Here is a 26,104-nt window from a genome sequence, read left to right on the forward strand (position 1 = left end):
TTAAAATCTGTAGGGGCATTTTTGAATCTGTGTAAGTGCTTAACTTTCTACAGATTAATTGTAGACAGAATCTTGGTACTCATGTAGCTTGAGAAAATCAGAGTAATTGTATTTTGACTTCTTAAAGTGTTGTCCATCTTTGTACATAAAATATTGTAGAAATTGTGGATCATTTGCTCTAAAATCTTAAGTTGCAGCCAGTAAGCCATTTTAGGACAACTGCTGTTTAAACTTTCTCAGCTGCATAGATCCATTACTGTGAATACCACTTCTCTTTTAAGAATTATGAGTCTGCTCTCCATTGCTCTAGGACTGCTCTGAATGTCCACTCATGCTTCTCAAATAAGTGGTTGCAGGTATAGTGCTTCAAAGTGGGTTCTTTCATGTGGAGTTGATCGCTCCTCTGTGACGTTTTGGCTTAGACCATTGACAGTCAATTTGCTGAAAGCACTCAGAATAAATAAGAAACACTTTGTTGGGAAGTGGAGACGTACCTTGGAATTTTTCTCAGTCTCAAGCTTAGTTGAACTCAAACAGATATTTCTGAATGGAAAAGTCAGGAATTGGTTTGTAAGTAATTTTGTTACTTGTGACTGTGTATTTTAAGTGTAATAGGAAGGGAAGACCCATTTGTAGCAAATATGAAAACAGTGTAAATGTCAGAAATTTGTATGGACTGTTGAGATCTGCCTGCGTATTAGAATACTGTTTTTGTGATAGGAGAAAATTAGAAACATTTTCTTACTAGAAGTTCAGTACTTGTGAGGTATTACAAAAGGAATTGTGGGAAAACAATTAAACCTTGTTTTATTTTTCTTGCAACCCCTGAGTATTCTTGCTGTCTGCCTTGCCTTTCTGATGCCTGCTGCTCCTACTAAGCAACTGATGTAGCAAGCAGGCTACCAGCTATGGCAGGAACGCAAAAATCTTCTTTGGTTCACAGTTTCATTGCTGCTTCTGTTTTCTAAATCAGCCAATGATTTACAGTTTACAGAAATAGCAGAATACTAGCTAAAGAGACTTCTGGGGATGTTTTTTTTAAAAATAAATACAAAATCTGACAATTGCAGATAGATGAATCCTTTGAAGTTGCAGTAGTTCATTATGTGTTTTAAGAGGTACCCTTTGTCCTTACCTGTTGTACTTGGGGGAGGGGGAAAAAGAAGAAAAACATGTAACAGCAAAGTACTTTGGTTCACACACTGTGGGGCTGTTCACCTCTGAAGAACATAACAGTGCAACTTTTCCTGTTTCAGCATTGACTGGGAGGAAATGAAAGGTAGTAGTGCATACCACCCGTGATATACTTTTTGAAAAGAGTTATTTCTGAAGTGAGAATTTTGTAGACTCCTGAAGCTGGCAACACATGGCTGTTGACACTGAAAGAGTCAGAAACCAGCAGTTTGGTGCAGACTTCTTTCAGATGTGTGTGGTTTGTTTGAACCAGTCTGGGGAACTGCTAAGAATTAATGCAAGGTTGGCTGGTTTGTTGGCTTATTTTTTTTAAAACTACTCAGCAAAGGAAAAAAAAAGAGACCAGTTTCTGGTTTTCATTCATTCATTATTCTTCCGTTTGTTCCAGCACAAAGGGTTCAGGTGCAAGAAGATGAAACAGAAAGAGAAACATATTCTTAATATCACTGTCCTTTTATGCAGTTTTAAGTTGAACTCATACCTTATGTCTTTGTGGAAACCACTGAGAGTAGCAAGTGTGAGTGGAAGAGAAGAGTGTACACGCACTTTCTGAAGTCTCTTGCCACTGTGGGCTTTGTAGAGGAGCTGGAAATTACGTTAATTTATGTAACAGTAAGTTGGCACTGTCTTAGGTTACGGAACAAAGAGTTCTTGTCTCTTCTGATTTTTCTGAGCATCTGAAGAGCTATAGCAAACTCATAGATAAGCATTCATGTCAAGAAAATTGTGACAGGCCTTTGGTGAGTGCTCTGTTCTGTGAGTTTGCATCCCTCCTCCAGGCAGAAAGGTGTCCCGAGGCAGATGTAGAAGAGTACCATGGCCATTTTTTGAGTTCAGAACTTAGAAATAAGTGTTCTAATCCACTTTACATGAATCGTGAAAAATTGTGGAAAATGCTGTAATAATCGTTACTAAAATTCTTTCACAACAACTCCCTCTTTGTGAAGGGCACTTTTTTTAAGCTGTATTTCCAGGGATGCGAAAACACTAATTCACACCTACTGCAAATCATTAGTAGTTGGTTTAATGTCTTATTAATTGACTACATTGATTTAAAAATGAAATAATTTAGTTCAGCAGAGAACATTCAGCAGAGACATTAATTAATATTCATCTCAATGTATAGTTTCAAGATGAAACTCAAGTGTTTACTCTTTTAACAAAGTTAAAATTTGTTGCCTAAACTGTAGGAGTTCAGTATCGTCTGTTTTGTGACCATTTTACAAAAGAATCCTCTTCACATGCCTCATATGCAGGGAACTTTTTTGTCACTTGCTTTCCCTTATTATTCTGATTTCTTGCCACTTTTTCCAATACGTGGGACCAAAGTAGGGCACATACTTATCACATGAGGCACATAAGTACTACCAGTCCCTTCTAAATTGCTTAAGTTTACTGTTAGGATTCTGGCTGAAGCTGTGTTGTTTTTGTGTGTTTTTTTCCCTCAATTTTCATGGAGCAGGAAAGGATCCATAATATCTAATTGCCAAAACAATGAGAGGAATCTCATAGTCCCCTGAGAACAAAAATTACCTTGCTAATTTTAGAAAAGAAGCTTGAGTTTTCCAGCTTGGTCTTAGTATAGTAAATCTTTCATGATCTTTTCTTTTCCTCTTCTGTCATCTGTGTAACAACAGATTGAATAAATTCCTCCATGTCTCTTCTGCCTTCTGAGATTTGTTAAGTGTTGAATCATGTCTTAGTGGCTTACACCTTTTTCAGGTGGTCTCCCATGCAGGTATTACATGCTCCTTTACTGCTTTAACTTTTGGGAGGAGGGAAAGTTAAGTAATTAAGCACCTGCTTTAAGCACCAACAAGAAATATTTAATAGTTCATAGTCGACAGTCAAGAATAGAAGTGAATGAAGAACTGTTTTCTAGGAAGTCCAAGCTACACAGGGAATGGCTGCATCAACAGGCCTGATGCAATCAAGAAGCCTTGGCTGCACAAATAATCACTGACTTCCTATGCATTATTCAGCATTTGCTCAAAAGTTGAAAACCTCCACTGTCTCAGTGATTAGCTAATATTTAAGAGAATGGTGAACTTTCAAGCTGGAATGGCAATAAGTATCTTTACAATAGAAGAAGGAACATCTGTTACAGATGTGTCACTTGTGCAGGTGCACAACACCTGAAGAGAAAAGTTTCCTGGAAAGTTGCTGTTACCATTTTCATTTTTAAGCAAATGCTGCTTACATAGTAGTTGTAGTCATTAAGATGAACTTCTTGCAAAATTAACATTTCTATTTCCTTAAATTCTGTATCGTCACTTGAGAGTGCTACACAGCTACCAACAAACACATATCACATGGTATGAATGTGTGTGACGATTTCAGTTTTCTATGTTCCGTGCTTCGTGCCATTGACACAGGTAGAATGTTGCATACTGAGAGAAATCTTAAAAATTTAGATCTTAATTTGAGTTAATGAGCTTATTTCCCCTTTTATTTTCTTTTGGCTTCTTTAAGGCCAATCCCTGACAGATTAGAATCATCAGAGCAGGTTTGGCTTCAGTTTCATTTTTAGTGCTGTCATTCTGTTAAGTGTAGTGATGGGAGAGGTATCAAATAATCAGCTTTTCCCAAGCAGAGCATGAATTAGATTCATAAAATTTGAGGTAATACCTTGGATGTATGAACATGTTGTATAGAATCATAAAGTGAGACCTTGAAAGATATCTAATCCTCCCTCCTTCTTTAGGGTAGGGGCAGCTTGCACTAAATCAGGTTGCCATGTCCACTCTGATTTTGATCACTACCACATCCACAAGTTCTCTGAACAACCTATTCTGGTGTCGCTAACCTCATCATAAATATTTTCTTCCTTATATCTAATCTAAATCTATCCTCTTTCAGTTTAAAAAACTTACACTTTGGCCTGTCACTACAGGCCTTGGTAAAAAGCCTTTATCCGTGTTCCCTCTATTTTCTCTTTATGTATTGGAATGCTGCTATAAGATCTCAATGGAGCCTTCTTTTCTCCAGGCTGAATAACCCCAGGTCTCCCTTTGGCTGAGAGAAGTGCTCTTTCCCTTTAATTGTTTTTGTTGCCCTCCTCTGAGCTGTGAAATACATATGTGAGCAGTATTAACCACTTTTCTCTATGGGTGTTCAATATTTGTACAAAGCAATTCAGTTCTCCTATTGAACTTTCATTAGGTTGGGAGTGTCTCCTCTGCAAGGTAGAGGACCGCTGCTTTCTCTACCTGTATTTCATACTCACTTTGTCTTTGGAAGACAAAATCTTCTTGTGTCTCTTTTCTGTGTAAGAGACGTTTTCCTGTCTGAAGCCATGAGTTCTAATTTGTCCCAGCACCTTGTCTTCCCCAGGCACCTTTTCTTAATACATCGTTACCTCAGGTTTTTTTTTTGTTTGTTTGTAGTACTTTCTGTTTGTCTTTGGGAGGATGTGAGATGGAAGCATTTCCTGTGCTTCAGTTTAACTTCCAGACAGACTTTTGCCCAGCAGCTTTTGACTAATATACTCCATAGCACTCACTGATTTATTCTTACAGAGCAGACATAGTCAAATTTCACTCCATTGCATTCTTACTCCTCTTTCGCCTATATACATACCCTAGAACTCCCTGATACGTATTATACCTGGATATACCTTTTTTCTTTTAAGGTGTGGAAAGCTTGCCCCACCGTCCCCAGTTTTGTGCTTGTAGTTAGGTATTTATTCCATTTTCACCAGTAACGTTCAGCTGCATTCTTGCTGCCAGCTGTCAGTGACTGATCCAGGCACTCTGCCCTTTCAGAAAGCGAACCTTCATTTGTTTAAAGGTTATAGTGCCATTTTAAAGTACTAAATCAAAAGCTGTCTTTAACACTTTTGCCATCTAGCAGTCCTTGTCCTTCCTGTGTTAAAGAAGAAACCTGAATCATAGGTGGTGATATTTCATATTTTAGGAATTTTATCTCAAATGTCACAAGACTTAGTGTGATTCGGTTATATTCTGAGGCTAGGCAGTCAGTCCATTTTAGTGTCTGCATTTTCACTTGATACTTCTGCTGGGCTTCTGTTGTTGCAAATTCATGGAAGTGCAAGATATACTCTCTGGTATCTCAAACTGAGCTTCATGTAACCTGAAAATTGAATCCAATAGTAGAAGTATAGTGTTGGAAAGGTCTCCCATACCTTGAGTTAGATCATATCATGTGATACATGAACAAAATCTTGATTCAGCGTGCTGCAAATATGACATTGCTTCAGGATTTTTCTGAACTTCCCTTCTTGCAGCCTGTTTTTTGCTTCAAGTTAGTCCCTTGCTTTATTTGTTCCCTGTCTGTTAAACATTATGAGAAAATTGAAAATCCACCTGTATAACTACCCCACAACATCTGTGTCTGTAGAATTTTTTTTTTAATTATTATTTTTTTTAAGATCATTAAATCTTAGTGGGTAAGTAGCATTGTTCTGTCTTTGACATTTCACAGCAGTGATAAAAGTAGTAATTCCTTGTTGGCATCTCACCTGTTTACACATATATACATTATATATACTTACAGATACTGTCTACTTAATATATATAATATATTGTTTAGCTACATTGTCTAATGTTTAAAGAGTATTTCTGGAACTGTGTTAGAGTTGTTCATAATGTTTGCATTATATTTTGAATGCAGTTTCCTCTGAGTTTCTGAGCAGTAATGGCACTACATAGGGCTGTACCCTACCCTTACATATTTAAATCTGTGCCGTTTCATCTCACACACCTCCAAACACTTGAAACATCACAGAAACATTTGAAAATAAATTCATGTGATTTCCTTCCCTCGTGAGATGTAATGTTCTGTGTTCAAAGATAGCAGAGAACAGCACATTCTCTTCAACTTGAAATACGCTGGTTCTCCTCTACTGCTGCTTCCTGTAAATTTGCATCGATCCTCCTTCTCGCATGTCAGAGCTTCTGCTTTGTATTTAAGTAAGCTTCTAGGCACAGCCTTTTCTTCACAGATTGCAAAATTAGTTCACATGATGAACAAAATAATAAATTTGGTTGGGAGACCCACTGTTGCTGTCCTATACTTCCTGTCTGAGCCTCGATGATCTGCTATAGAAAGCATTCTCTCAACTTCTTTTCCTGTTTGTGGTGTGCATTTCTTCACGATCTTATTGGTACGCAAAACGTAGCATATTTTTCAGGTTCTGAAATTTTTAATTGCCATTCTTTTTATAGCTGTGTAGACAGATTTTTTTCTGATTATTCTGAAGTTGTTGTTATTATTAATCTACTCTTCCCCTTCATACCTATTCTGTGAAAAAGAATAATTAATTTTCAGTTGCTTATACATGTTCCACAATACTAGCAGCAGTGCAAGCCAGCAGAATCTAAGGATCTTAGAGTGGTTTAGATTGGAAAGGACCTCTCGAGGTCAGCTTGTCCAACACTTTTCTCAAAGGCACTTCAGATGGTAAATCACACTGTTCAGGGCCCCATGCAGCTGAATTTTTTAAATTTCCATGGAAGGAGTTTCTGCAGCTTCACTGGACAGTCTTTTGGTGACCCTGGCTGACCACTCTCTTTCTGGAGATTTTTCCTCTACTCTGACATTATCTCAGTGTACATTGTGTGGTCCAACCGTTTTGGTGGCTTTTCATCAGCCAGATAATATTTTAGGATTTTTGTTGCACTGAGGAGCCCAAAACTAGGTACAACATTCCAGATGTGGTCTCATAAGTAACAAAACAGGTGAAGAATCACATCCCTTGACCTACTGGCTATGTGTTTACCAAAACAGCCTGGGATGCAGTCATCGCAAAGGTTTAATGCATGTTTATGTTTTCATTTTGTTGTCCATTAGAGCTCTCAGGTCTTCTTTCATAAGGTATTTTCTGTCTGGTGGCTGTGAGCCTGTATGGTGCTGTGTCCCACATGCAAGGCTCTGAATTTGTCTTTGTTGATCCTTGCGCGGTTTCAGCCTTTCCAGTTCCCTCACAAGAGCAGCCCTTCCCTTGGTATTTCAAGTGCTCCCTACCATCTTATCAGTGAATGTGCAAAGAGGCTGATAATATCTTCTGGGTCGTAATTAAAAACATAGTGATCGATATCAGTCCCTAAGTTGTGCCATTTGTAACTGGCAGCCGGTTGGATTGGTGAACCACTGACCTTGGTTGAATTTTCCACCCATTGTATAATTCCTCCATGTGTTCCAGTGTCCCCCCAGTTTGTCTACAAAGGATCATTGAGATGCTGTGTTGAAAGCCACGCCACAGTCAAGAAAAGGAAAACTGTACTGCTCTTCCTTCTTATTGTGGGAGGCAGTCAAATTGATCAAACACAGTTTAATTCTTGGTAAATCTATTTTTGCCGTTCCTGTTCTTTCTTATGTGTCATGTTCTAGGACTTCCAGAAGGATTTGCTCTCTTTTCTTGGAGAGTGAAGTCAAGCTGTGATCCCAGCCTGTAGTTTTCCGGATTGTCCTTGTTGCGCTAACTTCAAGATAGACATGATGCTTGACCTTTACCCAGTCATCAGGAGTCTCCCCCAGTTACAGTGACCTTTCAGAGAAAGAGAGCAGCTGGGTAGCAGTGTGGATTGGCTCCTTCATCACCCTCAGATGTATCCTGTCTTGTCCCATGGCTCAAGATGTGTCAAGTTTGCTCCTTGCTTCACTGTTGCACATTCTGCTTCAAGGAGCTGGTTGGGCTATGAGTCTTGTCAATTAAATCAGAAGCAAAAAAGATGTGTTTACCTTGATCTTTATGTCCTTTACCATTAAATCCACTATGCTGTTGAGAGCAGTGGGCCCACATTTGCCTCATTCTTTGTTTTCTTACTGTGTAAAAGCGTATTTCCCTTCATAACCCTGGTCAGCTTCATCTTGGCTTTCCCAGTTGTGCCCTTGCATGCCTGGGATATTCCTGCTGGATGCTGGGTAGGCTAGTCCTGTTTGTACGTTTTGAACCTTTGCTTTTTGTGCTTGAGTTGAGGCAGAGGTTACCCATTCAGCCCGTCTGGCTCTCTGCCATGCCTGCTTGATTTCTAGCTAACTGGAACAGACTGTTCTTATGCTCTGAACACGTCATCTTCAAAGATCAACCCACTCTTCTACCCTCCACAGCATCTTCCCACAGGATCCTGCCTGTAAGCCTCCTGAACAAGCTCCAGTCTGTTCTCCTGAAGTCCAGGGACTGCTGCTTGCCCTCCTCAGTTTTCTCAGGATCTTAAATTCCACTAACTCACACTTGCTTCAGCCAAGGCTGACACTGATTTTTGTCAACCCTCATCAATTCTTCCTCATTTGTGAGCAGCAGATTTTGAGTGTCTCCCCAACTGGGTTAATTGCTCACTTGGATTAAAATAAATTCTCTTGGTGGTCAGGAATCTCCTGGATTCCTTGTATCCTTCTAGGATGCCTTTCAAGAGTATGTATGAATGGTTAAGCTATTCACTAGATACTCATTATCATTAACTTCTCACTGACAATGTCATCTTAAAGTCATACAGAATTGTTTCTCTCATGCCTTTTTCCCCCCATTAAGTCTGAAGTCCCTTTTAATTCCTCTCTTAGGATCAAATTCCATCGTCGTTGACCCCAAACAGGAGTCTCACAGTATATACATCTGCTTCTCTGTGAATGTAAGCATCCACAGCCCTTCTTACAATTTAGTGTTTTTTGCTGGTAGGGGTCTTGATCAGGTGAACCTTCTTTCCTTTATTATATTCTTCATATAAATATGGGGGGGGACGGGGGGGACTGTCAAGACTTAGCACACCAAGGCAGATTACCTCCAGTATTGTGGATTCCATTCATTGCTTCCACTGTTGTTTGTCTTTGCAATAAGAATGGATTTTTCAGATGTGTTTACCCAGGAATGCATTCACTAGCATGCTGCATTTATAAAATTGAAGTCTTGGATGTTCCATGTTTTTGGAATTTGTCAGGGGGTCAGAATTTCATTAGTTTTCTTTGCAGATTCCCCTAACTGCCACCCTCCCTCAAAAAAAAAAAAAAAAGAAAAAAAAGAAAAAAGAGCTTATCTGCGGAAAATTAAACATAACATTGTAGATCTAATTTTTAAAAGTATAGAGCTACACATGCAGTGAACACTACTGAAAGCACTTTAAGATGTCCAGAAGATACATAAACATACTAAAACTGAACTGTAATGTTGTATGGAATGAATCCACTGATCTGAAATCCTTGCATGACCTGAAGTTGACCATGAAGGTTCTTGAGTTGTATTCCTCATGATCTGACTGTTGTTGAACCCTCTAGCTGCTCAGGAGCAGTTTGCACCTGCAGTGCTTGTGAATGCACCTGACACTTCACACTTCTGCGTTGTTGATGCGTTGTCAGTTGATCCTGGCAGCACAGTATATATGTCTGAAAATACACAGTATTTCTGGTTCTTGTCATTACCAGGGTCTTTCTGGAAGCTGTTCATGCTTGTAAGTGGTGTAGAATGAGAACCGTTGAAATCTGAAAGAAGTTTCAATCATTACATTTTATTGTTTGCCAAATGATACTGAAAGGAGCTTTTTTATGGTGACTACAGGTTTCAAAAGTTGCCAAGAAGGCTATAAACACATAGATAAAAATGTCTTGTTTTGACTCTAGATGGCAAATATTACAGAAAATGACAGTATTTTGTTGATACATGAATTATCACACCTTTTTTTTTATTTCTTTTGTTTTAGATGAGAAGATTGTTGAAAAAATACGAGCTTTACAAATGAAAGCTGAAGACTATGATGTTGTTAAGGTGATTGGAAGAGGGGCTTTTGGAGAAGTGCAGCTGGTAAGAAAGTGACGATTAAATGATTAACAGATTTATGGCTGTAGCAAAACCCTTTTCAGTCCTGCATGCTTTATTTCTAAAAATGCATTCTAAAAGAGAATATTAAAGTCAAAAACATTTTTGTTGTATCCTGAGGTACAATGTGTAGGAAGCAATACCTGTAAGTTTAGAACATGATAGATTGGATGGGATCACCATGTAAGAATGTCTGAAGTCATCCAATTAAAGAACGAGCTAGTTGTGCAGCAAAAACTGTTGTTTTCCTTTTGCAATTGTGATGCTTGCATTGTATTTAACTGATACTATTCATAGGGTTTTTTTTTTATTCTTTTGAGGCTGTTCCCATAACATTTTCTACCCAACAGCATATCCTATAAATCATCTAATGTTGGAGTTGGATTGCTTTTACAATTTTTGTTGCAACAATATTCTATTTTAAAAACAAAGCATAAGAAGATTTCACTCTTACCATACCCAGACGGTTTTGCATGTAATTTTGATTTATCCAGTACTTCCAAGTTACTCTGTGAGATACAGAGCACAACAGTGTGAGCAGATGAGATGGATTGATAAGTCTGTTTTGTAATATGCTGAAGGTGTAAGCAGCAGTTGGAATCTGAGAACACCAGGAACAAGTTACCATGAGCTAAAAGGTAACTGGTTATTATCTGAACCATTGCTGATTTTCTGTGTAAGAAAGAGGAGCAACTAACTTGCAGGAATTGAAGCTGGTTGACTTGTTGTCATGAGGTAACAACAGGTTTCATTTGCTGAAGTTTTTTTGGTCATGGAACTGACATCTTACTGCTGGGTGCTAGTTTTGTGCTAGGAAGCAGGGAAAATCGTACCACCTTGGAATGTACAGCATTTTTGGAGAACGGTGTTCTGGAGTTTCAATTCCTCAATGAGGAATCTTGCAAGTTCTTGTATCTGAAGAGCTTGTACCATGTATGCCATGCATGATTGCAGTAAATTTATTACTCATTTATAAAATTATCTGTATGTTCTGTACAAGCATTGGTGAAATGGATGGAACTGGGGGAGGGGGAACAGGCTTTTAAGAATTTTTTGTATATATTATTTATTTCTTGTGCACCTCACAGCAGTGACTTGATGTTACTGCCTTAAAAAGATGTAGTTTTGATCATTCTTTAACAGTAAGGCAATAAAAATAATGCATTACTGGAAAAGAAATATTAAGAAATATTTTGATACAAAAAAGTATCAAAATAGTTCTAAGAGTCTTATTGTATTACATGACTTAAGTAGTGTATTGCTGGTTATGATATAATAGAATGTAAAAAGGTAAAAATTTCTTTGCTTACTCTTCCTGGCTGTGTAATGTGTTTTTCAAGGTAAAATAAAAAAAAAATGGAGTAAGGGAAGGCTGTGGTTTGCCTAATGCTATTTCTGTGTCTTACAGATAGACTGGAAGTTTAGATCAGATTCATATGTGGCAGTTAACAAAATTGAATCAGAGGTTTTATAAATTTATTTTGGTTTTTAAGCCAGCTTCATCCCAGTGTGGTAACATGGGAATGTAGCTCTGCTTTCCCTGTTTCTTCCTGGGTCAGCTGCACTTTGTTCCTATCCAGAAGAATTTATGGGAAATAAAGAGGGATATTTCCAGAGATTGTTTACGATCAAGACTTTAAAGAATTAATGGGTGTATTACTTTTATATCTTTGCTGGCAAGAGATTAAAAAGAAAAACAAAACTGTCAGCAGAACCCTGTGTGCTTGAGGAAAAGTGGCTGCAGGGAGCTTTGTAACAAGTCAGGCTGCTCTTAGGCCTCTGTCTTTATAGCAATTAGTAAATGTTTCATTTAAACTATTGTATTAGATTCCTTTTCATTACATTTTTCCACTTGTAGCAGCTTTTGAGATGTTCCTTTACCATGTGCTTGAGCAGAAATCAGAAAAAAATCACCTTATTAAGACTGGAGTTCCTCTTCTGTCTACTGGAAAGGAAGGGCAATGAGAAATGCAGGATACAGATATAACAGAAGTTCTCTTTTTCTTTTTTTTTTCCTTATGTATACTTGTGAGCTCTTAAGGGTGTTTGGTTATTTGTGGTTTTTTTTCTTTTTGTAAATAATTGAATAGGTTTTTAAAATTTGCTTGTTAACATTTAATTTTAAAGAGAAATTCTTAATTTGTTATGGTTTGGAATGAGGACTTTTATTTTTTTCTGTTAATGCACTGTGTCATGCATACCTTTGTAAAGTTCTAACGCAGAGATGGCTGTTCGCAGCAGTGTGTCCTGCAGCTAGGTAGCTAGAGTAATCTGAAGACAAGCTTCAGTTCTCATTTGGTTAATCATTATAATAAAATGTCACAATACACAGTGACTTGTTCAGAGTGATTTGCTTTTAATTCTCTTTATGTTGGCCCCCAGAGTAAAAGAAGCTGAAAACATGTGACACTGGACTAAAATTTGTGTTCATATAGAGCTCTTCTGTACTTAAAGCCTACTTAAGAGAAAATTCTCTTTCTGGAATGTAACAAGTATGGGTAGAAACCACTATGTTGTAATTGTCTTACAGCTAAAAACCACTGGGTTAATAAATACAACTGTCGATCTGAACTAATATTAGCTGGTGATGAGAGCATACGTACCTAGATTTTTTGCCTCACAAGGTATGATACAAGTTTAAGCTATTGAGTTAAGCTATATCTATTTCTACTCCATTTGTAATGTTAACACCACAGTTGCAGATGATGGATTTGCAGTAATCAAAATATTTTTCAACACATTCTGTGATCAGAATAGAAATTTGCTTCACTGGGGGATAAACACAGAAAGAACCGTAAATAAAACATGTTTGAATACATGAGTAAAACTCGTGAATGTCATGTTACCAGTGTGTCCCACTGTGGATAAATTTATGTAGCACAATTGTCTATTAAATATTTGTAATATTTAAACACACAAAAAAAATGAGCGTGCTAACATATAGTGTCAAATACTCAGCTGTGTCCTTCTTGTTCCCCCCCCCCCCCCCAAGTTTTTTGCTTCAGTGTGGCATTTCTCAGAACACTCAGAAGCATTGAATTCTGTGCTTGCCTTCTCCTTTGCTAAGCATTTCCTGTCTGCAGCCAGATCGTTTCTCTTACGTAGTGGCATGAATAAAAGGGCTTGGTGTCTAGAGGAGACCTAAAAATTGAATTATGGTGCTATATATGTTCCTTGTGGTTTATGCAGAAACATTAATGAATGAAAGCACATCCTGAGTGCCTCTTTTGCTTTTACTTTAGGAAAAATCCTCTTGGTTTGAAACTTAAACTTCTTATCATTTCCTCTGCCCAGGTCTTTTTACACAGTACTGTAACACTGCAGTGACACAGCAGACTGACTTGGTTATGAGCTGGAACTGAAAGCTATTCAGCTCCTCCAATTTGGGTAGTAAAGGGTGGGCTGGGTGACAGTCTGTATATAGTGGGATTTCTTGGCATGGGAATCCAGTGACTGTCATAGCACACGTAGCCAGGTGCTGCTTTGTTTTTTTTCCAGGAAATGCTTTGTGTGTGAGCTTTTGTTCCCCAGCCACTGCTGATGTAGTAGTGCTATTAAAGCAGTCCTGCAACCCGCAAGTTTTTCAGGAGGTGAACTTCATGCCTTATCTGTAGTTTCCTATTGCTTTAATATGTAATTTAAGATACTTGTACTTATTTCAACAACTCCATCCTAGGATTTTCATTTTCTTCTCTGATAAAAATTTGATACCATTATCAATACTGTGAGTGTGATCTGGTGCCTTTTTTTGCCTATGGATTATCGTCCAGTATGAATACAGTAGAAGTTATGAATGTATTTTCTGCATACTGGTTTCCTGAATGTCTTAGATTGATATGTTTTTGTCTATCTCTGATGAAGCAGAGAAGAAGGAAATTCTTCCTTCTTAATGCATTTTCATAAGTTAAACAAGGCCATGTTACTTTATGCTGATGGCATGAAGGGATTTTCCTACCTATTTTAAGAGTTACTCTGGTGAGCTACAGTTTAAATTTGGCGGTTCCTTTAACCAGCTGGAAGGAACTGAAGCATCGTGACAGTTTAATACATGAATAACCTGCTATTTGAGCCAATATGTGTATGTACAAATATAGCTCTGGAGAAGGAACCCAGCGGGGCTGTGACAGAACTCCCATCACTGGTGGGTCTGCCCACCTGCCAGCTGTGCCAGGGCACAGTCAGCCAGAACAAGCCCATGTTGAAATTTTCAAGAAACAGATCAGCCAACTAATAACTTGACAGTACTCCTTTGGAGAGGTGTGCACATGGGGCAGGGAAACAGAGACGACCAGTTTCACAGAAAATGCTTTTGAAATTAAACAGTATTTTCTTTGAGGTTGCTTGTCTTTATGTTTCTTCTGTTTTTGAACAGGATTACAAAGGCCCTGTGATGCGAAGCATAATTTGTGTTGTTCTACCAATTCTTTGTAAATAATCTTGTCTGGCATTAGAAAATGGCAGGGGAGATAATTTTCAAATTTTTCTTTCCAGGCACATTCACTAGCAAGTTGTTAATGTTCTTAGAGCACGTAGGTAGTGTGGTGCTGTTTCGAGGTTTGGTTGGAGCCCTTTTGACTGAGTTATAGGCAAAAAGCTGCTGGCCAGTGTTAAGCTACACAGGGAGATAAGACTAAAATTTGTAACATTTTACCTGTATCTTGAAAGGGAAAAGCTCCAAATTTGAAAACAATGTTGGAAACAGTAGATACTTGTTTCTGTCCATGTTTTCACTCCTAAGATTTTTTTTTTTTTATCTTAGTTTTTCTTCAGTTTGTACAAATCTTTCCTATTGATTCAAGCACCAGCATGAGTGCTTGCAGCTCCCCAGGAGCAGGAGGCTATTGCTCCCGTGTTGGTAGACTTCATAGGTGCTTCTGTGAAGCTTTGTACTGCAGATACAATGATCTGAAATGCTTGGATCTATGCAGGAAAAAAAGAGCCAAATAAATGTTATGTCATGTAACATGATTAAAATTGGTCATTGCACTGAACTAACAGTTTGGAGGATATGATTTATCTCATTAGATGTTAGGTTTTAAAATGCAGCGGAAGGTCTTAACCATTTGTGTTTGATGTCAAAAATGTTAATTGATTTTTCAGAGGTAGAAAATATGCAAAAACTTAAGATGGAGTTCATTTCTTTTTTTCTGCGAACATGGACACCTCATAGATGAGTGGTCCTCACCTTGATTTACACCAGGAACACGCAACAGTGTTAAACAGTAATTGTTTCATAAGTAGTATTAATTTTGTGTTTCATTAACATTACTGCCTGTGCTTTAAGATTCCATTTCATGTCCATATTCAGATGAGGTTTTCCAAGAGTTTTTTTATTTTATCTTTCATGATGAAACTTCTGAGTGGAGCATATCAAAACATTTTCTTTTACTACTGTAAACGTAATTATTGTGCTGATTTTCTAGTATTGAGTGACTTGAAGTTGGTATATTCACTGAGAAAATGCTAAGAGCAGACCTGTTCCTAATAGGAAGATGTGTTTCCTATTCTGAAGATTTCTTTTTCCTCAGTTTCAATTTGAGTAAGCGGGCTACTGAAGACAGCCCTCTTTTAATGGTTGTAGCCATAATGACAAAGAACATACAGCTAGACATTGGTTCGCCTTCAGTAACACATCTGCCTACAAAAGCGAATGCAGACCTGTGGCGTGTCCTTCCTGTGGCCCCTCTACTTCTCCTTGTAAGTTGCAGCAGCAGCTGCAGCAGTTGGCTGAGCTGTGCCATGTCTTCACTTGGCATCTGTGTTCCACCCCTGCTATGTTTTTTGGAGCATCTGTCAGGTCTCAAGTTCTTAATATGTAGAAAGTTGAATGTATGGAGATGTGAAGATGTTGCATCCCAGCAACTATTTTGCAGATAGGAGAAATATCCTATGTCGGTACACGTTTATCTATTTTTTTATTTATTTTATAAGATATCTTAAAGTTTATTGCTTCTTTTTTCTTTTCAACCACTAGGTTCGCCATAAAATGACACAGAAGGTTTATGCAATGAAGCTACTTAGCAAATTCGAAATGATCAAGAGATCAGATTCAGCCTTTTTCTGGGAAGAAAGAGATATCATGGCCTTCGCCAATAGTCCATGGGTGGTTCAGGTAAGAAAGATGCATAACAGTAAAATAATAGTAGTAATAAAAGCATAGACCTTTATAGTCTTGAATTTACATCTAAACTCAAAAAATGGGTTCAAATTCACCTTTTTTTTTTTTTTTGAGATATACATTTACAGCAATTTCAATGAGTTTTGTGCATTTGATTATGTTAGATGGTCAATGAACTTGCATTTTGATCACTACCAGTGCATCATGCAATGGAATTAGAGCAGAATTCTGAAGTAATCACATAAGAGTCGTGAAGCACAGGCGCAGGTTGCCCAGAGAGGGTGGTGGATGCCCCAACCCTGGAGACATTCAAGGTCAGGCTAGATAGGGTTCTGAGAAACATGATCTAGCTGTAGATGTCCCTGTTCATTGCAGGGGAGTTGGACTGGATGACCTTTAAGTGTCCCTCCCAAACCAAATGACTCTGTGATTCTATTTGGAATAACAGGGAGGTAAGATAACTTTCCAGCTAAGAAGAATTCTCTGTAGGAATGTAGAAACAAGTGTCAACTTTATTTCCAGTCTTTCCTGGTAATCAGTTCAGCTGATCACTAGAATTTAGAATTATGAATGCTTTAAGTTAAGTGTTTTTTTCAGCTGTAATGTCTTTCCAAAGTGGAAAGATATGGATTTGATGGGTGGACTGTTCAGTGGACGAAGAACTGGCTGCAAGATGGAGTTCAGAGAATGGTGGTCAGTGGCTCAATGTCTAAATGGAGATTAATGACAAGTAATGCCCCCCAGGGGTCAGTGGTGGCACTGATATTCTTTAATATCATTATGACGTTGCTAGTGGGGTTGAGTACACCCTCAGCAAGTTTGCTGATGACAGCAAGCTGTAGGGTGCAGTCAGTACACGAGAGGGATGGGATGCCATCCAGAGGGTTGAGCAGTGGGCCCAGATGAACCTCATGAGGTTCAACAAATCCAAATGCAAGATCTTGTACCTGGATCGAGGTAACCAATACAAGCTGGGTGATGAAAGGATTGATTGTAGCCCTGCTAAAAAAGACCTGGGGATACTGGTGGATAGCAAGCTGGACATGAACTAGCACTGTGCACTCAGCCCAGAAAGCCAACGGTATCCTGGACTTTATCAAAAGAAGAGTGGCCAGCAGGTCGAGGGAGGTGATCCTGCCCCTCTGCTCTGTGCTGGTGAAGCTTCACCTGGAGTACTTTATCCGGATGTGTGGAGTCCTCAGCACAGGAGAGACATGGAGCTGTTGGAGTGCGTCCAGAGGAGAGCCACAGAAATCATCCAAGGGATGGAACACCACTGCTACAAGGACAGGCTGAGGGAGCTGGGGCTGTTCAGCCTGGAGAAGAGAAGGCTCTGGGGAGACCTGATAGTGGCCTTTCAGTATCTAAAGGGAAGCTGCAAGAAAGAAGGGGACAGGCTCTTTAGCAGTATCTGTAGTGGTGGAACAAAGGGAAATGGATTTACGTTGGACATAAGGAAAAAGACTTCTACAGTGAGGGTGGTGAGGCACTGGAGCAGGTTGCCTGGAGAAGTGGTTGATGCCCCAACCCTTGAGATTTTCAGGGTGAGGCTAGATCCAGGCCCTGAGCAGCCTAGCTGTGGTGTCCCTGTTCATTGCAGGGGAGTTGGACTGTATGGCCTTTAAAAGTCCCTTCCAACTCTGCGGATTCTATGATTTTAGTGGAGGAAAGCACTCTCCTGGTCCCCTACAAGACAGAAGATTTTATCAGTGCTTTGGTTGAAACCATCTTCTGTTTAGTGGTCTGTTACTGCATCTCAGCTCAGAAGTAATATCCCCGTGATGGAAAGCTGACTTCTTCAGCTATTCCTGAACACCTTGCTAGCAACTCTCTCATGATATTTGTTATTGTGTTTATAAATTGGATTATCCCTTTGGTTTAGTGATAAATACTGCAATTTGTTATAATTGGTAAATTACACCAATTAATAAAGTGCATAGTGAAAGCATGTGTTTAGTGAAAAAATGTTACTACTTAATTTTGTTAAGTAATTAGTATATTTAAACCCTCTCTGATACATTGCTGTGCTGCTGTTTTGGAAAGACAGGCTTTAAGCTTTCCATGTATTTTCCATAATATTCCTCATGTAAGCAAACAATGTTTTATAGGGTTTTTTTCATGTAGATGTTCTGCTCTTGTGAGCACATTCTGTATTCTTACCTGTATTTGGTAGAAATACTTAAGAAAATAGACTAATTTACTACTGCAGTTTTTTGACAAATGTCTGGAGGTATTTACAGTTTTTACTGTACAACTAAAATAGAAAATAGAAATTCAATAGAAAACTGAAAATAGATGTGTGACAATTATCAAGGGATAGTATGGCAGACATGAATCATTGCATCAGAATGGCTCGAGTTAGAAGGGACCTCAAAGACCATGTAGTTTCAATCCTGTCACAGCCAGAGTTCCTGCCCACTAAAGCATACACTAGATCAGGAGATCAGGCTGTCCATGTCAAATGAATTAAAATATAGTTACAGTTGTGCCTTCTGTGGTGAAGAGTATTGGTATATTATTATCTGATATATGTAAGTACTTCGCTCCCTGGGGTTGGAGCTGGTTTTATGAAAATGTAGGTCCTGTTCTGAGATAGAAACTGAGACAAATTGCACAGCTTCCCTGCACGTTCTTTTTCATGTGGAAAAAAAAAGTTGAAAGCAGAGCCCTAGATAACGTTGATTTTATAAAATCCTAGAGGACCAATACTGAAACTGCTGTATAAAAGCATAGGATTGCTATTTATCATTGTGTTAAATAAACACCTTTATATGTGGGAAAGCAGAGACTATTTTGGATTTTTATTTAACCTTTAACGGTCAAATAGGAGTTCATGTTATATATTACATATACTATCCATTTGTGAAAACAAATACAATGCTATATATGTATGTATGCAATAATGTGTGTTTATAACACGTCTTCTTTCACTAATGAACAGTAGATTCTACTCTGAAGCTCCTATCTCTGTAATAATTTTCCTACCTTTAATGGTCTCCCATACTTCATTGCTGAGTGAAATTATCTGAAACTTCTCTACTCTAAGCCTAAATAGATTTTAAAGAAGCTAAACTTACTTTCAGTGTTATGCCGATAGGAAGCGTAGTAGCTGTAACGTGTATCAAACTGTCATTTCATTGTTAAGTTCTTTACACTGTGGAACAATATTAAATTTTTTCTCATCGTTAGTTTAGGGCAAGGTCAGTATTAGTATATGTTTTTATGAATATCTATGGAGCTGTTATATATAAATTTATGGTATTCAGAAACAGACTAATATACTGTTCACTATTGAGCTATGATAAGATTGTTATAAAATGCCTGCTTTCTCAGATTTAATATTTTGCATTTTTAGTCATAGTTTTTATGTCAAGAAATACAGCTATTTGGATAGTCATACTGCTGATGTAACTAGGAAATCTTTTTCAGTTCCTTTAAAATGAAAGTAAGGATTTTTGAAGCTTCAAGTAAAATTCAGGTTTATGCCATAATTAAAATGTAAAATAATAATTAAAAAATAAAGTTATTTTATATCAGTCCTGAAAATGTACTCTCAGGTTTTATTTTATTAGACTTCAAGTACTTTATTATTTCTCCTAACTGTCTCTGAAAAGTAATTGCTTCTTTTCCTATTTTATTTTTTCATGATGCAGCTTTTTTGTGCCTTTCAAGATGACAAATACTTGTATATGGTAATGGAATACATGCCAGGAGGAGATCTTGTAAACCTTATGAGCAATTATGATGTGCCTGAGAAATGGGCCAAGTTCTATACAGCCGAAGTTGTTCTTGCTCTTGATGCAATTCATTCCATGGGCTTGATACACAGAGATGTGAAGCCTGACAATATGTTACTAGATAAACACGGGCACCTGAAGCTGGCAGATTTTGGCACTTGCATGAAAATGGATGAAGTAAGTATGCAACTGAATAATTTATCATTATGAAACTGTAATTCTAAGAATTTTTTCTTGTGAGTTACAGTACTCAAAGGAGTACTTATCAAATGGTCCACTTGGTTGGAAAGCTGTTACTTGTCTCCTATTTTTAAATACAGCATTTTAAAAATAGTTTAACATTGTCTGTAATAAATTATTCTGGCACACGGAAGGAGGAAATAATTTTTTTTTGGTCATTTTTGAAAGCATGTGAATTTCTGGGGTTCATTTCTTTGCCAAATATCTTAAAAGCTTATGAGACAACTCCCAGTTTCAACATTAGTAACGTAGGAACAGTTCATAAGAAGACAGTTTTCTATAAATGATATTATTTTATAGGCAAGATACAGTCTCTGTTTTTTTCCTGATTGTTCTCATAGCATCCTCTAGTGGTCATTAAAATGAGGTCACAATAAGGCAGCAATGGTATGTGATCTAGTGATTAAAATTTGTTAGCTATTAATCAAAATGTCATATTTTAACTGTCTAGATTTTATCACATGCAGCCAAGTGCAATTTTCTAATGAGGCTGCATAAGTATAACTACTGTACTTTTAACAGAAGTACTACATTGTATTACTACAGGAGACTCTCTTTGCACTTTTAAATCTTCCATGGCAAACAGTGTCATACTATTTACACAATGTGTTCTTCTTGTGAAATGATAACAGGTTCTCTTAAACTGTGTGTGATTGTATTTTATTATTTATCAAGCCTTTGAGAGGTTTCTATGTGAATCCTTTTTAAGCTCATTTCCTTCAATGTGTTAGATTCTTTCAGTATTATTTAGGCTGCGCATGGTTTAATTTGCATTTACAATAAGTTAACGTCTACATAACTGTATCTAGAAATGCTGTCTTATTTTCTTTCAAATGTCAGTATATTACTGTTGAACAGATGCAGCTATTTATTGAGTAATCTGTTGTGCTGATATTGTCATTGTTATTCTAAGGGCATGCAAATTGTTTACTTCCATTATTTAGTTGCCCGTATTTTAGTGGACAGCATTTACTTCAAATAGTCAAACGTGATATTTGATCTCTTAATTTCATCTTTGAATTACTGTTGTTAATACACAGCTAATTACACACTGAGTCTTAAGGAGATCTAATGTTCATCAGCAAAGGTAACAAAGGAGTTTCGAAAATTCATAATGTTTACCTACTGAAAAGAGTGCTTGTTCTCTCTTGGGAGCCTAGAAGTGGTGAACCAAAACTGCTTTTTTTTTGTTTTGTTTTGTTCCAAAATAATGGAATTTTAAACTGTAGTTGATCATGTTGTAAATGTGAGATTGCGTGCACATCTCTTGCTATAGCAAACTGGTTTAGACTAGGCATCACCAACAAATGAAGTTTAATTTTTTAAGAAGTTAATTTTGACAGACTTAATTTTAAGTTCTTCATGTTTCTCGGACCCTGTGGAATGGCAAAAATATTTTATACAGGAAACTTTAGACGTTGAGAGGTTCTGGACTGTCTCCAAATCTCATGCTACTTCTTACAAAACATGAACACATCCCAGCTGTGTAAACATAATATTGATGTTGGCAAGATGATTTCTAGAAAATATATGCTTACCCAATACTTACTTATTTTTTTCTGGCTTGGAGTTCTTTTAGCATTTGTGCATATCTTCCTCATGCTGTTGAAATCGAGTAGAACTCTGCTTCAGTTTGGTGCGAGAGACAGTTTGGAAGATAAACTTTTTTAATACTTGCTGGGGAATTGTAATGAATGTTCTCTTAAGTTGTTGTCCAAGCCAGCCCAGACACTTGCAGCAGAATTCTTCCATTGGAAAGAATTGTTTAGTCTTTCAGTGATGTTTTCCAGCATACAAGGAACTGGCCCATTTCTGTAACTTGGCTGTGATGGTTTGGTTTTGCTTTTTTTTAGTCTGCAACAAGGTGAATAATTGAGTAAAGGATGGGGTTGGCCTTAAAGATTTAGTAGGAATTTGTCCCAGTGCAGGTTTTGCCAGAGTGTATTGTTTAGGTTTTCTGTAAGTAATAAGCTAGACAGCATGACTGACTTGAAAGTGTTGTAGAGGCAGAAACTGTTTGGTGCTGTCAGGTCACTACGTAATAATGGCTTGTGCTAACCAAACTTTCAGGAAAGCACAGGTGTAAAGGATATAAATGTAAAGAAAAAGGACCAAAAGAGGATCCATTTACAACTTGGAATCATAGCTGAGCTGAAAGAATAAACATGTTCTTCTTAGGACTGAGTTTATTTTACAGAATCCCAGAATGGTTGAGGTTGGAGGGATCTCTGGAGGCCATCTGGACCAGTCCTCTGCTCAGCAGGATGCCTGTTTCTCCTTGATGCTCCTCCAGGACTGTGCTGAATCCTTCTTGCTTCAGTTGTTTGCAGTGTGGTGCTCAAACCTGAGAGTAGCATTAACACTACTGCTATCCTGACATGTCTGCACCAGCACTCTCCAGTTCTTATTTGCTGATAAGATATTAATGAGGGAATTAAAGCTTCATTCTTAGCCTTGTTCCAAGACAGTGAGTCATTCAAGTGTACCTGAGGTCTTCCAGAGGATGAAACCAGAACTGCTTTGCCTTCAGCGATGTTAGAGTTTTGTAAGATGCTAGGAAACTCAGTAGCCTCACAGCCAAATTTTCCTGTGCTGTGAATACATACTGTCTTGTTGACGACCATTTTCTTTTGTAGTTCTTCAAGTCTCCCAGGTATCCGCAGGAGCTTCCATCAGATGGAGTTCCAAGATGCGCCTTGATCTTCTGAGGTGATGAGAAAAGCCTCAGGTAAAACAGTAGCCTGAGACTACTGAGAGAAGGTATCAGAACTGCTGTACTAAATGTGCTGTTCTGGCATCAGAGGCTTCGTGTTTGAAACACAGGAGTGACACTTTGTCCAGAGAACACAGCACCCTTCAGATCTCTTCAGCTGATGAAGTGCAGAATGCAGAAGTCATCTCACAGAATGTACAGTATGCCAGGATGTCATGTAGAGCACAAAGAGGACTTCCCTGTTTACTTGGCTTTGATGCCAGATCACAGAAGCTAGTATGACTGTCGTCGTAAGAGTATCCAGTACTTAAAAATACACACAGGGCAACACCCACGGTTTTGTTTTACAGTACAACTGTGCAAATGAGCGTGACAGAAATGTGGGAATGTTCTAGTAAGACAGTAATGTATTTTTAGGTCTGCTCCTGAGATGGAAGGTAGGGATTTCTGTGGGCAGACAGTGCAGCCAACTCTACATAGGTTCATAGCTTACATGCTTAAAGGAATACAGCCCATTGAAAACTGATATCAGCACACAGAGCCCTTTTGCCTGTAGTAATTTTTTTGTTTCATTTTCTTGTCCTGTGACATCTTGTCTGAAAACTTAGTGTTATTACCTGGAATTCTTCAGCATCTGTAAGATAATTGACAAGCTTTCTTGTCACTATGTAACAGCTGTCTGACTTGGGTAGGGCTGGTTTTTCTTTGGCACAACCTTTGCTTTGTTTGCATAAGACTTCATAAAACATTAACATGTATGAAATATTAAAAGGTGATCTTGTTTTGCTGTATTAATTACAGAGGAATGGGAAATGAAATGTTATTAAGTGCTTGTGTGTCAAGGTGATGAGGCTGATCTAAGCACATAGTTCTTGTGACTCAAGCTGTGGTTTTCAGAGAAATCTTTCAGGACTGTTCGGCTGACATCTATTTAATGAAGTTAATTACCTGGAGAGGAGTTTGAGTGGCTTCAGGCGGGATTCAGTGAGAGAAGTCTCAGGCTTTCTCTTGGTGGCGGAATGACCAACTAACTTGTAGTCACGTACCGGGTCCTTTTAAAGTGTTCTTGTATTTAGATTTCTGGAGCCATTGGGCTTTAGCTTATTTACCAGTGTTAAAGAGTTAATGTCATCTATGGTGTTATCTAATGAAAATGCCATACTCTTCTTCATCCAAAGAATGCATTAAAGAGTTGCTTCCTTATTTTAGTTCAGGATGACTGAGCTATGTGCTTTGTCTGGTTCATCGTATAGAAAACAGAAGTTCAACAGCTGAAACTGAGAAGTTAAACTTCCCTTATGTTTTAGCTTCATCTTTAGAAAAGCATTTAAAATGAAGAGATTTTCAGCACTGCTTAAGTTTCTGCAGCATTTTATCAGTGCTTTAGTTTTGGCCTACCAGTTCATGACATTCCATGATTCTATTTTAATACATAAAGTTTCTGGCAGTTCATATTCTATGTGAAAAGAATAATGTAATTGGATGTCTGATTTTTACATGGAAATACAGTTTCAAAAGCAACATGATTCTTTTCATTTCCTTAAATATGAATTTTTACGTCAGTTGTTCTTACTAATATTCTGTATTAATATTCAGCCAAAAATGATGGAAAAAAGCATGGAGAACTTAAAAGGTAACTTGGCCGTGACTTTAGGCTGAGTGGCAGAGAGAAAGCTGAGTGTATTTTTGGTGCTTCTTTAGCTTTATCCAGGATTTACTTTCATTCATCCATCTGGTCTCTCTGGAATGAATGCAGTGAATTTCATTAAAGGAAACAAGGCTGTAACTTTGAACTAGCATGCTGGCATATCTGACGATGTTTCTGCATCATTCCACTCCTGCCTTTTTTCAGTGTGAAGCAAAGAGGATAAAGAGTCACTCCATTAATGAATGATTAATAAAAGAAACACTTTTTAAATAAAGATCACTTAGTTATATTTTACTTTTTGTTGTTCTTTAAAAATACTTTCAATGGAAGGTGTGACTATAAGAATTTAGCTATTTGATGTGTTTTTTGAACTGCACACTGTGAATTCAATGAGATAAGGAACCATCCAATACAGCATGTATTTGTTCATAGTGAAACCAAATTTAATACTACAAGATGTGCAAATTTCTGAAGTACTGTTATAAAGAGAAATGATTTGGTGTAGGCAGAGGAGAGCAGGTTATCAGAATTTGTCATTTCAATTCATATTGTTTCTGGAAAAAAAATCACTGCTTTCAAATGTGTACCTCAAACCAAATATTTTGGATTATTATTTTTTTCTTGTACTTATTTTTTCCTGGTGTACTAATCAGCTAACTGCAGTTTTGTGTAAGGACTGAGCAGCACTTTTAACAGAGCTGTTTGAATTGTTGCTGTTGCTCAGACAGGTATGGTGCGCTGTGACACGGCTGTTGGAACCCCTGACTACATATCCCCTGAAGTTCTGAAATCACAAGGAGGTGATGGTTATTATGGACGGGAGTGTGACTGGTGGTCTGTAGGCGTTTTCCTTTTTGAGATGCTAGTTGGTAAGTAGCAATTTCTTCTGCTATAAAGATTGGCGTTTAATCTGTGCTGTTCCTCTCTTTGCTGCCAGGGTTGAACGTCACTATCTAACAGCTTCTGACTTCTGGCTGATTGCAGTTGTTTCATTCCTGTTCCCTTGGCTTCCTGTCTGTCTTACACTGTCACAGCTGTTTGTGCACTTGCACAGCAATTAGTTCTCTCGCTTGGTTCAGCTTAAAACTAATTCTTAGAATATTTTTTTTATCTTGTATCGACTACCTCAGTCTCTGTAAAAGCTTGTGCCACCTTCAGGGCAGTGTGGAGTTGTTAGGGATGCAGAGATGGGAAAAAGAGTAGGAAGGACAGGACTGCTTTTGTTTCTTTTTGTGTTTTGTTTTTCTTCCTCTCCCAGCGCTTGCAATTGTTACTGATGGGTCAAAATGCCTCTGGAAGTATGGCTTGATTCTTTCTTTCGTGCTTGTGTCAGGATTTTCTAATAAAATACACTGGATTGCTATGGCAACAAAGATAGAATGTAATCAGTTAAGGGCATGAGTCATATGCAACTTAAAATACTCTGAAGTATTACAGCCCTGTTACAGAAAGAGGGAATTGAACATGTAATTATTCAAAGTACAAATTGTCATGTTCTGGGAACATTGCACATGTGATGTTTTTGGCATCCTGAGCCATGAAAGATGCTCATAGAATCATACAATGGCTTGGGTTGGAAGGGACCTCAAGGATCATCAAGATCCAACCCCTCTACCACAGGCGTGGCCACCATCCTCCAGATATGGTGCTAGAGCAGGTTGCCCAGCACCCCATGCACCCTGGTCTT

The 26,104-nt window shown here is 38.0% G+C and overlaps 1 protein-coding gene across 1 annotated transcript in view; it reads left to right on the forward strand.

Annotated features, from left to right (window-relative positions):
* Window positions 1-26,104, forward strand: part of ROCK2 (Rho associated coiled-coil containing protein kinase 2) — an 89,875-nt gene that overhangs the window by 35,606 nt on the left and 28,165 nt on the right. The window contains exons 3-6 of the mRNA XM_065730740.1: window positions 9,846-9,946; window positions 15,936-16,073; window positions 19,733-19,993; window positions 25,142-25,286. Coding sequence (XP_065586812.1) covers window positions 9,846-9,946; window positions 15,936-16,073; window positions 19,733-19,993; window positions 25,142-25,286 — 645 coding nt within the window. The remainder of the gene's footprint in view (window positions 1-9,845; window positions 9,947-15,935; window positions 16,074-19,732; window positions 19,994-25,141; window positions 25,287-26,104) is intronic.

The sequence above is a fragment of the Cyrtonyx montezumae genome, unplaced genomic scaffold, assembly GCF_038088225.1.
Source record: "Cyrtonyx montezumae isolate F1298 unplaced genomic scaffold, pur_monq_1.0 scaffold_13, whole genome shotgun sequence".
Classification (NCBI taxonomy): Eukaryota; Metazoa; Chordata; class Aves; order Galliformes; family Odontophoridae; genus Cyrtonyx; species Cyrtonyx montezumae.